Below are 14,146 nucleotides of genomic sequence, written 5' to 3' on the forward strand. Positions count from 1 at the left end.
ATGCTAAAATGAGAAAAACCTCCTGAAGCGAGAGCTCCAGGACTGATTTTTCCACTCATGTTTGGGTGACAAATAATATAACCTTGATTATTCAAGTCAGTACTTTGAGAAGGGAGTTGGAATTGAAGAAAACCCTTCTGATGAAGTAACTGTTTATTAACATACCAGGTTTTCATTGAAAATATAGTTTAAAAAATAGAAAAAAGTCATCTTCTTCCCTTTTCTGGATGAATAATTAAAATTCTTTGTCCTTTGGCTTTGTATCAGGTTGATATTAAAGACAATTTTGCTATGAGAAGTAATGGCAGTGAATTGCTTTTAAAGTACAGAGATCTTCACCTTAGAGCTAGCTGTGAAAGCATCATGTCTATATCATTTTCTCTCTTCACTTTTAGGCCTTTTTCACAGAGAAGTATCTTCAAGAGCATCCTGAAGATCAAGATAAAATTGAGCTGCTTAAGCAATTAATTGCTCTACAGGTATCATATTGGGGAAGATGGGGATGTACTGTGTGTGAGTGCAGGTGTTTTTCCAGCATCGTTGTTTTGGAGAGAGAAAATGGAGATAAATACTACAAGAACAATCTGAATATGCATAGAATTTTATTTTGAGGAGAAATATCATATTCTAAATTTGTGGTCTAGAATGTTGCACATACAGTACCATGTCCTGGTGTTGCTCTGAAATGTTATTGTGGAATATTTGCCAAAGCAGCATATATTTTTTTCCTCTCAGGAGTTTAACAAAATATCTGTTAACTTTTCATGAAAGCATCAGATCCAATGTTTTGTAAGTCTGACCATTGAAAGTTGTCTATTTTGATCTGCATAGCAGTGAAAAATTGCTATGTTTTTGTAAGAGAGCAAATTTCACATTTGCGGATTGCATCCCTGCAGACCTGTTTTTACATATTTCTGTACAACAGAGCCCAGTTAAAACCACTTCACAATCACACAGCTCTGGTGGCTAAGTTGTGATACTTAATGTTTAACATCCCATGTTTTCCAAAGCAGAATATGGAATCTGAGTATGGAAGAGGGAACCTTGGGTATAGATGTGGACATATGTATTTGTAATACACACACACAGCTCAAGTAGACAGTCAAGTTACTACAGTGTCATAAGTTAGGAGTCAGTAGCTGAGTAGGTTATGATTGCTTTTTTTCCTCTGCAAACTTAAAACACACTGATGCCAGTCCTGTGATTGTATCTGAGATATATAACATGCAGAGAAAATTGCTCCCTGGAGCAGGAGATATGGTTTGTCTTCATAGCTTTATTTTTTTCCTTCTTTCAGATGCCGTTGTTGGCAGAGGGGATCAGGATCCATGGCGAGAAGCTGACGGAACAGCTGAAGCCTCTACACGACAGACTGACAGCCTGTTTCAAAGAGCTGAAGAAGAAGGTGGAGAAGCAGTATGGTGTGATAACTTTGGTAAGCTTATCTTGTTGTCTGGTGTTTTGCCTTGAAGTAACACAAATCTCCCCTTCCAGCTTGTGAATGAGTTAGTGCTAAGTGATTTGTGACAAGTGTGTTTGTCTGCAGCCTCCCTCCCTCACTGAAAGGAAACCAAGCAGGTCAGGCTCTGTCGTGTTGCCCTATATCATGTCTTCCACGCTGAGACGGCTTTCTGTCACATCCGTGGCCTCTTCTGTGGTCTCTACATCCTCCACGTCGTCTGACAGCACTTCCTCCAGGCCAGGTTCAGACGGGTTAGTAATCAGCTCTTGCACGTGACTTACAAGAGTTGGGGATATGCCTTTGCTAGAGTGGGTTTATGTTATTTTCAAAAAAAGAGACTTTTCTAATCTAATTAGTTACTCTTAAAAACAAAGATTCATTTTATAAACAATTATAATACCTACACCTTTATGGCTTTAAGTGGAGATTAATGTTACTCCAATTTTACAAATAAGGAGTTTGAAGAACAGGTAGGGATAATTTTGGGAACTGAACCTATGACTGTCTGTCTCTTGAGTCCCAGTTCTATATATGATACTGAAGAGGAACAGAGGCACCGTGTATTTCAGATGTACACTATTTCTGTTTCCCAGGAATCATAGAAAACAGAATTGTAAGATACTACAGTGTAACTTAGTTTGATGTGGTCTGCAGAGGTGTTACAGTCACATGGTACTCATTCCACCTGTTTGCAGCTGCATGTGTGTCAGTAAAAGGAGCTGCAATATATGGAAACACTTCCTGATGTTACTTCTCTTTACATCTGCTTTGCATCTGTGGTAAGCAGGGGAGTCAAGGTGTTGTGCTCAGAGGCACACAGCAGACTCAGTGGCAGGGATTGGCATAAAATGCAGATCTGGCTTCCTCTGCAAGTAGTTCACGCTTTACCTTGTATAAAAGACGTAATACTCAAAATTGGTGAAGTAACTTAGGAGCACAAATCTCATTGAAAATTCCCTAGTCCTAATTCCATTTTTCATGATAACTTCTGCAAAGTAAGAGATCACAGCTTTTTGACAGACGGCACGTGAAATGTCTGATGGACTAATATTTTGTGTTTTTTCTCTCTTCTGGTGTGGGCTGCAGATCTATTCTGGAACCTCTCTTGGAGAGAAGAATATCAACAGCCTCCAGAGCTGAGGATCTGCCCATCAAAGAAGATGGCGATAACAGGATTTGCAAACTCAAGCGGAAGGAGTGGAGTATTAGCAAGTCTCAGGTTATTGTGGAGAAGGAGCCAGAAATGGAACTGACTTTAAAAATGGTAACACACACACACACACACACACACACACATGCAATAATAAAATCCCAGCAGGAGATTTTAGTGTTTCCGTTGCTTTCAGCCATGCTTGTCATTGGGAACTTCATTAAATTGTGGGAGGGAGGGGTTCAAATACCAAAAGCCTTGGTCATCTGAGTAATTCTTGCTTTTTTATTTGGAAAACTTGTGTCACAGATCAAACTGCAGCTTGACTTAAAGTACAGACGGGAAGCACAAGGCACTGGTGTTTCATCTAGGTGCTCAGTGCCCTCATTTCTTCTAGGAGTGGATGACTGTGATGCACTAAGCACCGTGTAGAATTGTTCTGTTTGTGTTGGAGCAAGTAGATACAGCTAGCCCACACAAAAATCCAGCTGGCAAGCCAGATGTTCAGCTGCTATCAGTCAGCATCACTGCACAAATCAAGTATACTGCAAGGTGAAGATCAGTTTGATAGATTGGGGAGTTGAAAAAAAATGGTCTGGTAGTTAGGTCACCAGCTTGGGACTTTGAAAAACTCTTTTTCCAAATCTGCACTCTGCTCCAAACCTCCTGCATGAGGGCAGGGGTGTTTATTCCTTGAGCATTATTTGCAAAAGAGGAAAAAAAGAGAATCTATACCCCCACAGGAGTGTTGTAAGAAAGAATACATTGGAGACTTTTGGGCATTCAAGTTAACAGTGCGATTCAGAATAATTGCCTAATACAAACAGAAAAGCTTGAGCCCAAAAGTAGAGTTGTGTGAGCTTGGAGCATTGGGGATATTGAGATTTATGCTGTGTTACACTGTCAGAGAGTACGCGACAATTAGGTATCTTAGTATTTAAGCTGGTGGCTCAGTGGTACTAATTTGACCTAACGCATTGTGTAAATAATGAAAAAAAAAAGGATCAGCTCTTCTATTTTCCTTTCCTTCCCCAGATCTCGGTTGAATCTGGCAGGAATAGGTTATGTTGCTATAGATTCAGGAATTCTCATCAAATCTGAGTGATGCTGCCAGCACTTGGAGTCCACAGAATATTTCTATAAAAGGGGAGCTGTGGCTCTAGAATCCTGACATTTGGTACTGACAGCCTTTCCACCCAGGAGGAAAATCTGGGGTTGTAAATATTAGTGATTCAGGAGGCCTGGCCCTCTGCCTTTGGAAATGCGTTGAATTTTGAATTCAGTTGAATTAAATGGATTTAACCCACAAACTGTGATGTCAGCTGCTGATCACTTCATTAAGGAAAGCTAGAGGGAAAAGAGCTGGGAGAAGGCCCGCTTTTATTGACCAGTTCCCTGTGACAGCACGGCACATCTGTCCAAGGCTTTGCTTTGCAGAGAGTTGAGGGATGCAAAACAGAACCCCCACCCTCCCTTCTCCCCCCAGATCTCTGAGGGCACATTGCTTGTGTGATCAGCTTACTGAAGTATACGAGCAGTTAAGGGTTATACTTCTGCTTAAGAACATTGCAAAGTACACAGAAAGCTGGTTTTTTATAGCTGCTCTGTTCCGTAGCTGCATAGTGCAGCACGAGAATGAAGCAGAGTGATTTTATGCAGCTCTTGAATAAGCTGCTTGGGAGCTAGAAAGCCAGAGGGAACCAAAGGCTCGCTGTACATCCAGCAGCTTTGGGCTTTATTTGGTTTATATTCACTGCACACCACTGTGTGGTCCCTTCTGTGCAGGGAGAAATACTAAATTGCTCAGTGGTGGAGAATTGGTCTCTAGAAGAGCTCGGTGAGTTTAATTACATACGTAAGCATGATAGCCTTCTCTGTAAAGCGTATTAAAGGGACCTTAATATGCCCTGGGCTCTGGGGTCCATATTTAGAAGGACTAAATTCCACCTTTGCTTGGCTGAAACGTCCTTTTGGCTGCCTTTGTATCTTCAGGCACGTGGTGCTAGTGGGAAACCCCAGGCACTGGGATTGAGGTGGAATTTAGATGTCTGAGTGAAGCTTTTGATGACTCTTGTATTGCTGACATCTTTAATAGCACTGGCAGGAGGAAAGTTTGCTGGTGGAAGGCACGCTGAATACCACGGTCCCCAAATCAGACAGTTACCACCAGGCTGAATGTGATGTTTGATTAACCACCCGAGGACCTCCTGGTGATGATTGAAGCATTTCAGTTTACCCCCATGCTGTCTCAGGAAATAAATTAGAGCTGTTTGACAGATGACTGGCTGAGGGGGTGGGATTGGGACTTTCAGAGGTCCTTAAAGATGTTGGGTGCTAGCTGTTCTTTACAGGGTCTGTAGGTTTCTAAGCCCACGTATGCTGGTGAGTCTTCAAAGTAGGGAAGCCAAAGGATTTGAATGAAGAATACACAGGACACAGATGACACTGGAAGGAACTGGAACAACATCTCCTGAGTCCCAGATGCAAGGGATGTGTTCAATAAGCTTGAAATGGACTTGTTTCACAGCCCTAAGAAGCTGGATGACACTAGCAGTCCTGACTTGCACCTAAAATTCAATCTTCCATCTTCTTGGAAAGGCTTTTTTCTCAAGTTTGTTCACAGAACTGTTAGCCAAATGCAGCAATTTTTCAGCCTCACCCCTTTCCCCGACCTCTTACCTTCTTAGACTGAGATCATTAAAAACAGTTTATTAATATTACTACCCAGTTAGTAAGGTCCCAGGGACAACTGAATGTGTCATAGGAGCACAGTGTGTGCCTTTTGCCATAGCTTAGTCAGCGCCTTGGTTTCACCCTTATGTTTCACCTGAATGCACCTTTCTCTCTTAACAAGCTCTAAAAAGCCACGCATGATGCCTTTGTGACAAGTCTGATTATGGGATATGTGGGCAGCAACTTTGCTGACTTCTAAAGGTTTTGTTTACTCTTTGTTTTAACCAGAGCTTGTCTGGAAAAGCACAAAGGCCAAAGAGTCTTCAATTAGGAGACAGCAAACTGACTTTGCTTCAGAGTTCTTCACTCCAGCAGTCGTCGCCTCTCAGCCCACCGCCCATCACTCCCAAAACGCCAAGAACCCACAGTAAGTTGTGTCATGCAGCAACTGAGTAGCAGGAGTTAGGATAAATTTGCTGAGGTAACCTCACTGGGGAGGCAGGGAAAGAGGTACTGCTCTGAAGTATGCAGAAAGTGACTCTGGGCTATTAATGTTTGTAGGAATTTTTGTTTGATAACAGTATTTGGCAGTGTTATCAAAGGCACTGTGATTATACATGTGACTTAGATATCACTTAGTAAATCAAATGAGTTTCAGAGAACATTATCTGTGTTTTTCAATTTCTTTCTTCTGTGTTTTCTCCTGTATTGACTTGTGGAGAGGAATACTAAATCTCAAGGTGAACACGGTGTGCAGTTAATGTAGGTGCTCGGTTGTTTTTTTATTTGTTTGTTTTTAAAGAAGAGTCAGTCTTCTGCCAAATCAAGTGAGATGGCACATACTAGGAATACCTCCAGTGAATTCACTAGTGGAAACTGCATCAGCCCTACATGGTAGTTAGGTTTGGTTTCTGAAGAGGCCTCTGGCTAAATTTTCTGGGCAAGCCTTGCAGGATTGTTAAAAATTTTAGAAGGAGCTACTGCTCTGCAGCTTGGAAATTCAGCTAATAAATGTTACACCCGAAGGAGAAGGAATTTATCTTGAAGAATTAGTGAAGTGAGTAGTTTGTAGTTGCCTCACATACATATCCCCTAGTATCTGTAGTTAATTCTGAAGCAACGTGTGACCAAGGTAAGAATGCAACTGTAGTCTCACAATTGATGGCTTCCTTTCTAGTCGAGCTGTTATGTTTCTCAGCCTTACTGAATGTGAAGTCTCACTCTTTTACTTAGCAAGCGGTTTTAATTATCATTAGTAGCAGGACAGCTTCCCAGGAATTATTCTGAAGTTTGGGTACTTATCTGCTCCATCAACTGGAGTTAAAATCAAAGTGAATTCTCAGGTTGAGGCCCTGGCTGAAAGGAAATCCCAGGGAACATTGCAGATGTGATAATGGATTCAATTCTCTCTTCTCTCAGGCATGCATTTTTCACATAAGCTTAGATTCATTTGTTGAAGGTAGAACTCTTCTGGGCATTTGGAACTTAAGGGAGATAAAACTGTGACTCTGGTTTGACATATCTGTGCAGGTTTTGCTGCTAAAACAGATCTAAAGTGCAAGATATTTAATGATTCTCCCTTGAAGTCATACATGGTCAATTCCTTTTCCCACTCCTTTTCCATCTGCTTTCATGTCTTCTCTTACTGGTTTTGCTTCTAGGTTTTCCCTCGTTGCAAGCTGATGGATTGTCAACTGCTAGCTTGCAGAGTACCCCTCCTCCACCTCCGCCTAAAAACAAACCCTACGAGAATAGCAACCCGAGGAATTCTGTGGAGGTAAGGAAATGAGAGCTGACATTTTTCTGGAAACCAACATTCGAGCAGGACACCGCTGGAATTTTCCAAGCTGCTTGTAGGGTGGTGCTGCTTGAAACTTGTCTAATCATTTTACTGGTTCCCTCCCTGAAACCACAAAAGAATAAGAAGATTTTTGTTTTGAGAGAGGGCTATCAAGTGCAGTCCCTTTTTCAAGTGGAGGTTGTGATGTCCTTGGTTAGGCAAACTTGGGGGGGGGGTGGGACACAGGGAAGTATATTGAAAACAAACATGCACAGTGATTGAAAAGGTTCAAAAACATGGTCAACATGTAAAATAGTACAGTAACCTGATCCTGAAAAAGAGAAGTTTACACATTTTCAGAAATGTTTGTCTTGTTTTGAATCCTTAGCTCAGAAGAATATAATTTTTCAAAGTATTTATCATTACTCACTTAAAAGTTAGCCCGTATTACATCACCATCTTGGCCATAATCTTTTTTTCTTAATTTCATGAAGTTGATTGCCTTCTAGGAACATCATATTGACACTTTTCATGCTGTATCGCTAATGCTGCTCTTCCCCTACAGTATCTCAAATGACTTGTGGGTACTTAATGTGCAAATGCCCTGGTGGTTATGTCAGAATCATTTCATGTGCCACTAAAATGTAGGTGATTCTAATGTGACACTGTCGTTGCTTACCATTGTGCAGCATCAGAAAACATCCTTTTGGAACTGTCAAGAGAATGTCTTCCACCGTGCAATTTACAGAGGGGATTTATGGAGTACCTTAGTAAAAGAGCTGGAATTTTACCAAAAATACTGAATGATCACACTTCACAAAAGATGTTAACTCTGACAGCACAGAAAGACAACACAGCAGTTGATTATTTACTTCAATAAGAGAGAAATGACAATGGCATGAATTCCTGAAACATGGGATAAATTGGAGGTTTTCTACTCAGGCCTTCACTTGGTCTGAATTAACTGTTCTTCTGAGAAGGGGCAGTATAGCTGATGTAGGTGGTGTGGCTGGAGGAAATATGCCAGCCCTAGAGATGCTGTGGGAGTCGCTGGTTCAAGAGGATTAATAAAAAAGCCTTCCCTTGAGTCTTGTAAGAAAACTAATTACTAACATGCTCTGGCTTGTAACATTGACCCTGGCTTACAGCCAAATGGAACGGATTCAAAGGCCCGTAAAGAGAGGTTGTAAAAGTACTTTCTGAAGGGTTTTGCTACTTTTGTTGTTGTTGTAAAGTTGAGTCTGTCCTCCTTTAGTTAAAATAGTCAGGAAATCTTGGCAGTTTCAGCTAAGCAAGAGGTAAGCCACATAAGCTTCTTGTTCACCTGGCCTTTCACTTTTCATTAGTTTATAGGATGCCCCTTAAAACAAGCAAAGGGACAACTTGAAAGGACCTACTGGTGCAGTTTTCTGCAAGAACAACAAACACTCTACAATCCCCTGCGTTAGGCAGGAAGGCTGTGACTTGTTTTAGCAGAATTTTTGCTTTGTTGCCATTTTATGGAATTAGTTCCACCATTCTGATTTGGAAGCGTTTTACGTGGTGCAACTCACTGAGCCAGCAAGATAAAAATAGTTGAATTTTGAAACCATGAGAGAAGTGGGTTTATTTCCATTTTACTGGTAAATCTGGGACTGGGCAAGTGACTTCCTGGCTCAGTCAGGCTGCAGGTCAGAAGCAGCTAAAGCATGTCTGCAACCAAAGATGATTCTACCAACTAAAAAATACCTGTTTCTGTTACATCGGAGTCCTTGTTTGCCCCTCTCATTGATTGCATGGAGCACTGAGAGGATGAATTCAAAGATGTTGTCCTGAAAGAAGAATTAAGAAGTATACGAACTTTTGCATTTCTTCTGTTTGATCAGGCAAAATGTTTTTGTTTTATCTTCTCAGGCTGCTCCACCGCTACCCAACAGACGTGAAGCCAAGCCTCCCCCTCCTCCTCCAAAAACCAGAAAATCCAGCGTTGTCTCTTCAGAGCAAGGATTGCAGTGAGGATTGTTACTTGCTTGGCTCACAGCAAGTGCCTAGAGTGAAATGGCTGCTTTCTTTTCACCGACATGCTGGGCCTTTCCGACCCTAAAGACCTAGTGATCTCACTTGCCATTCCAGTCACGTCCCTTGGAGTTCTTCCTGGGAAATACCAAAAGGAACTTAGTTGTAACTATTCCTAACCTCTGGTTTACCTTTCAAATCATGAGACACTAATCACATGTGGGAAGAAGTCAGCCTACTGGAACTCCTGTTTGTCTTAGTCTTGTCTGTCCTGGACTCAGTCACTGATGCAATTTCAGCAGCTCATTCCTAGCGTAAACCTGTCCTTGTAGTGATTTGCACCAGTGCTTGAACCAAGGTAAGCCACACCAGTATGAGATACATTCTGCAGTATTTTCATATAGGTTCGTTACAGCTTTGTGGCTGTACTAGTGCACCGATCCCTCCTTTTGCCCCTGTAGCATAGCCAAGCCCTGCTTTGCATGAAGCGAGACGATCACAGCCGTGCCTAAGCTGTGAAATGTCTGCTCCTGAGATGTCAGGTGCTGGCGTATGATATGTAGTCTCCTAAGATTCTTGATTGCAGGCAGAGACCTGAGCATTGTTAGCAGAAAAAGAAACCTCTTTTCTGCTAGTCGTCATAGGTATTTAAGATGAAGTGCAGACATTCTGCCTTACGCCACCTCTGCTCAAGTAGTGGCAGTCACTCAATCCCAGTGGAGAGTTTAGGTTCACCAGTTCTTTGTCGTAGTTTCGCTGTTGATTCTGGTTTTGACACTACAGAGCAGTCGATATTCCTTCCTTTGTGATGTTACTACTTTATTTTGCGTCTGGGACTTGGTACAATATCTAATCTTTGTGCTTTTTTAATAGGGTGTAAAAAGTTATTTTTCTCCTGTGAATGTCTTAGAGTGGATAGAAGTTCCATCGATACCATTACTGTATTGATAGCAGCAACCTGGAGAGGATGGAGTGGGTAAAACTGGTCACCTGGACCTCAGAAACAAAGTTTGATAGTTAATGTAGCCTCTACTTTGGCTGGCCAATTCCACGTAAATAATTCTCATCTCCCCCCTGGTTTGTGGCAGTACTTGCACTTTGTTTTGTAGCCTCCCTTGATCTAAGTTGCTAACAGCCACTGGGCTTTAAGGAGCCATTTAGATCTGGGATGCATGTGGAAGACTTGACACTTACCCACCAAGTTTCCTGTTGCTTGGATTACTCCAGCTCTGCAGCTTTTATTTCCTTGGAGGATGGGATAATAATATTATTTATAAGTATTTTGTTAATCTGTTTAGTTTTTTTTTTCTTTTAGTTATTTATTCCCTGCTGTCTCAGAATGTTAGCATCAGTCTTTCTGTTTTATTTATTCTAGAGAAAAAAATGACATGATCTTGGGTTTTAATGTTTTTAAATTCATGCGATTCATGCAGAAAAAGGCTGTTGCACACAGTTAGAACACCCTGTCCTCACAGTTTACATAGTGACCAAACATAGAACACAAATACCATTGTTATTTATGGACCAGATGGGCCTTAGACTCATTCATCATTCCTCTGTGCCTGAGCTGCCACCAGAAGATTGCTGTTTAAAAAAAACGCAACAAAATACTCCATAGTATTAGCGTTGGCAGTTGCATTTTGCACCTTGCAGGGCTGCTGGTCTCTGAGCCTGGGCAGCACCATGATGTTAGATCGGCTGCTCCCCTGGGGTGGGGAACTTGCTCTTCTGCATCAGGCTTTACAGGGAGTTTGTACAACACTTAGGCCAGAAGAAAATTCAGTTTGAAATTGTCTTGCAAAATGTATTTCTACTCTGTTCTACTATTAAATAATCTAGATCACTCCAGAAATAGTTTTCGCTTTGTGGAGGTGGACTTTCCTAAACTCCCTGTTCCAGAAGTAATGCATTGTGGAGAACTTCCCTGTTTTCTTCTCAAGCTACGTAGTTGTAACTTCCATGTATATCCCCCCAAAGTTGCTACTGCCAGTTGGTGCCACATTTACCAGCAGCTGCAAAGTCCCTCAGGTTTGGTTTCTCTTGGTTTGTAAGAATTGTTCTCTTCTGTCACATTCAGACGGGACATTTTGCCGTGCTGTTCTGCCTGTGTGACTGGCCTATTTATACACGTAGCTTCCATAGTGGCTGTTATTTTCACTGATGTTTTCTAGGGAAGGGAAAAAATCGCTCATTGTTATTGTTCCCTTTCACTGTGAATCTCAGGAAACGGGAGTTTGCCTGCAAAGTTTAGATCCAAACTGTTTCAGAACCTAGAAGTTTCTTAGTGCTCATCATAAAGAGGGACCAGCTGAAGTTTGTTTGAACTTAGATAAAATTTTAGATATTTGGTTGCCACTTGTGGCTTATTCCTTTATCATCATGTTGATGAAGATTCTTCTGTGTGCTCTTTCTTCCAGGAAATAATTTCGCTCAGCTATAACTGTCGTTTAGCTTCTGATTATCTGGCATAATTCATGGAGAGGTGTTAAAAACCCTGCTGAGGATGTTGCTCACAACAGTAAATATACAGTTGTTTGGTTTGGGTTTCTTTTTGCAGGCCACTGCACCACTATTCTGCTCATATGACTTAATGAGTTTCATCACGTTAGTGAAAACTTATTTGAGAAAGGCTTTAATTAGACTTAAAGTCTTTTTCAGAGGAAAACAAAATCGTGCTCTTAGAAGTTCCTTGGGCTTCTGTGTGACTCCAGTTAAAGAAACCTGCAGAAGTTGCATTTATTTTGCTGCCTGACAACTTATTTATTTATTTTTTTTCTGTCTGCTTTTATTTTGCTGGCTCTCTAGGCAGATTGCATTCATTAAAGGATCATATCAGATTCACATCACAGAGCAGGATGGAGACATTTTGGAAGCTGCACTGCAGTCACAGTCGTGCTTGCTGTAGCTCACATGCGATTGTCTTCGGGGTTGTCACCTTCTCTTGGGAAATCTTTGAAACCTTTCTGGACATCTTGGCTGTGTTTCACCGCCTCTCTGGTGCATTGTAGGACTTGTCCAAGAACATAATGTGGAGCTGACATAGACACTGCTTGACTTGAAAGCCACAGGGTTTTCTCGTCTTTGGCTTTTTTGGTCCACTTCTTCCTCTTCATGTAACTACTGTCTTCCTTCTGCTGCTCTCGCACATGTAAACTAAAGGATCCTCTGAAACTCTTTACTTGAAGGAGAACTTTTCTGTCTTCAGTGAGAACTTTGCTTAAGGCAGAGCAGTAGGATGTGGTGTGAATTGTAGAAACCTGAAGCTCTCCATCAGCTCCTTGGCCACATACACACATCCATGTATACATTAACAGCACCTATTGTTAATTCAGTGCCTTGCCCCATCGTGCATCTGCCTGTTGCCTCATTCCTCGGTGCTTTTCCTTTTCAGAGGAGGCTTGCTTTTAACTCCTTTGGTAAGTCAGCAGAAACAAAAGAAACTGCAGGAATCTCAGCTAATGGTTTGTCTGTAGGGGGAAAACAAAATAGATAGGAGGTTTGGGTATTTTAGTTCCAAGTGACTTCTGAGTCTTGCTTCCCTGCCTTTCTGATCTGCTTTACTAACTTGCAGGTGCACCTTGTGCATTCACCAGGTATTTTCCTGGAGGATGGAACCGGTCCGTGCAAAAAGACTTTTCCCCCCTTGGATCATGCATCTGTCAGTCATTGGGAACACAGTCCTGTCTTTCATGTGTGCTGGTCCTAGGTGCTGGTAGCTGAGCTAGCCCTAAATGCCCAAGTCGTCTGCCTCACTTCGCAGGTTCCTTGACTTTTTTTGGTCTGCTGTCTGCACAGCTGAGGCCTTTCTTCTTGCCACCTCTGTTGCCTGGCCGGTTGGAGATGGTTGTAGCTGAGACATCACCCTTACTGCAAGGAAAGGAACAGCTGATGCCTAAAGACAACAGGGCAAGGAGATCTCCATTGCCAAAACGTTTGGGGCATTTTCATTGGCAGATTTTCCATGCCAAGTGTTTAAAGTTGAACAATTATTTTTTTCTTTGTTAGCATTATTTTTGTTCTAAGAGCCTGTTTGAAGTGCTGTAAACTCTTCCCTCTTCTTCTTGCTTTTGGGCAACCTAACTCACAGGTTCAGTTTTCTTAAGTATTACTGACTGGGAGGTTTGAAGAGTTGCATTGTTAGCTGATACAAGTCAGCATCGTTTCCTTGGAGGTACAAGATGGGATTTCTGTACTGTGCCTAAGTGACTTAGGGCTTCACACCAATTTTGGAAAAAAGTATCATCTTCAAGTGTCAGATTTTTAAAAGCAATTGGGCTTTAAAGTGTGTGAAAAAGCATGGGGCCTGACTGATTTTAATTAAGTGGAATTTAGTGCCCAAACTCTTGTGAGAAACCCCACTAGACCTCTGATTTTTTTTTGACTTAAGTTCTGAGATCTAATTTTCAGAGACAATTTAAGGTCTTGCTGCTTCATTTTCAGAATGAGAATCATCTTTCCGTGTTTCTTAGATGATTTTGTAAATATTAACCAACGTTTTTTAACCTGTAGGACTGAAAATGGGAGTAGGGGAACAATCCATAATGGTGTCTTCTTTGCATGCCAGAACTGAAAGCAAGCAGCAGCATTTCTACTGAGTTCATAGTTCTGAAAAAAACAAATCTCAAAGTTAAACATCCAGTCTGCAGAGAAGACAAAATCTTAATCCCATTTCATAGCCATGCTGTTCAAAGCTAATGTTAAATTTCAAGTCTTAGAGGATTTTTTTTTCTCTTTGGAGAAATATGCTCAACACTTGTTTTCTGGAGCTTTTAATTAAAATTTGTCATGCTGTGATAAATTCCTTTAAAAATGTTACAGGCTCTAATCCATATCAGGGGAAGAGAGAAACAGACAGTTTTCCATTTCAGTGGATTAGTGGATTAGGAAAGGACACCGATTCCAGTGAGGACAGCTCTGTGATCTGCAGTGGCAGAAATACCATGATATGTATGTAGCAGTTGTTGAGAACCTTCACACTGTGCAGCCTGGCGTACGTTCCACGATGAACAGTGAGTTAGACTTGTAGTAATAATGGCTCAGATTTTCTCTCCTTATTTATTTTTATAATTGTAAATGGAAATAATAA

General features: G+C 41.4%; 1 protein-coding gene across 1 annotated transcript in view; it reads left to right on the plus strand.

The window, feature by feature from the left end:
- DOCK5 (dedicator of cytokinesis 5) overlaps nucleotides 1-9,060 on the plus strand; it is a 78,240-nt gene extending 69,180 nt beyond the window's left edge. Inside the window, exons 45-51 of the mRNA XM_050715718.1 lie at nucleotides 396-479; nucleotides 1,298-1,435; nucleotides 1,547-1,713; nucleotides 2,549-2,726; nucleotides 5,574-5,712; nucleotides 6,947-7,062; nucleotides 8,959-9,060. Of these exons, the coding sequence (XP_050571675.1) occupies nucleotides 396-479; nucleotides 1,298-1,435; nucleotides 1,547-1,713; nucleotides 2,549-2,726; nucleotides 5,574-5,712; nucleotides 6,947-7,062; nucleotides 8,959-9,060 (924 nt within the window). The remainder of the gene's footprint in view (nucleotides 1-395; nucleotides 480-1,297; nucleotides 1,436-1,546; nucleotides 1,714-2,548; nucleotides 2,727-5,573; nucleotides 5,713-6,946; nucleotides 7,063-8,958) is intronic.
- Nucleotides 9,061-14,146: the final 5,086 nt, after the last annotated feature.

Source organism: Cygnus atratus, chromosome 27 (assembly GCF_013377495.2).
Source record: "Cygnus atratus isolate AKBS03 ecotype Queensland, Australia chromosome 27, CAtr_DNAZoo_HiC_assembly, whole genome shotgun sequence".
Taxonomy (NCBI): domain Eukaryota; kingdom Metazoa; phylum Chordata; class Aves; order Anseriformes; family Anatidae; genus Cygnus; species Cygnus atratus.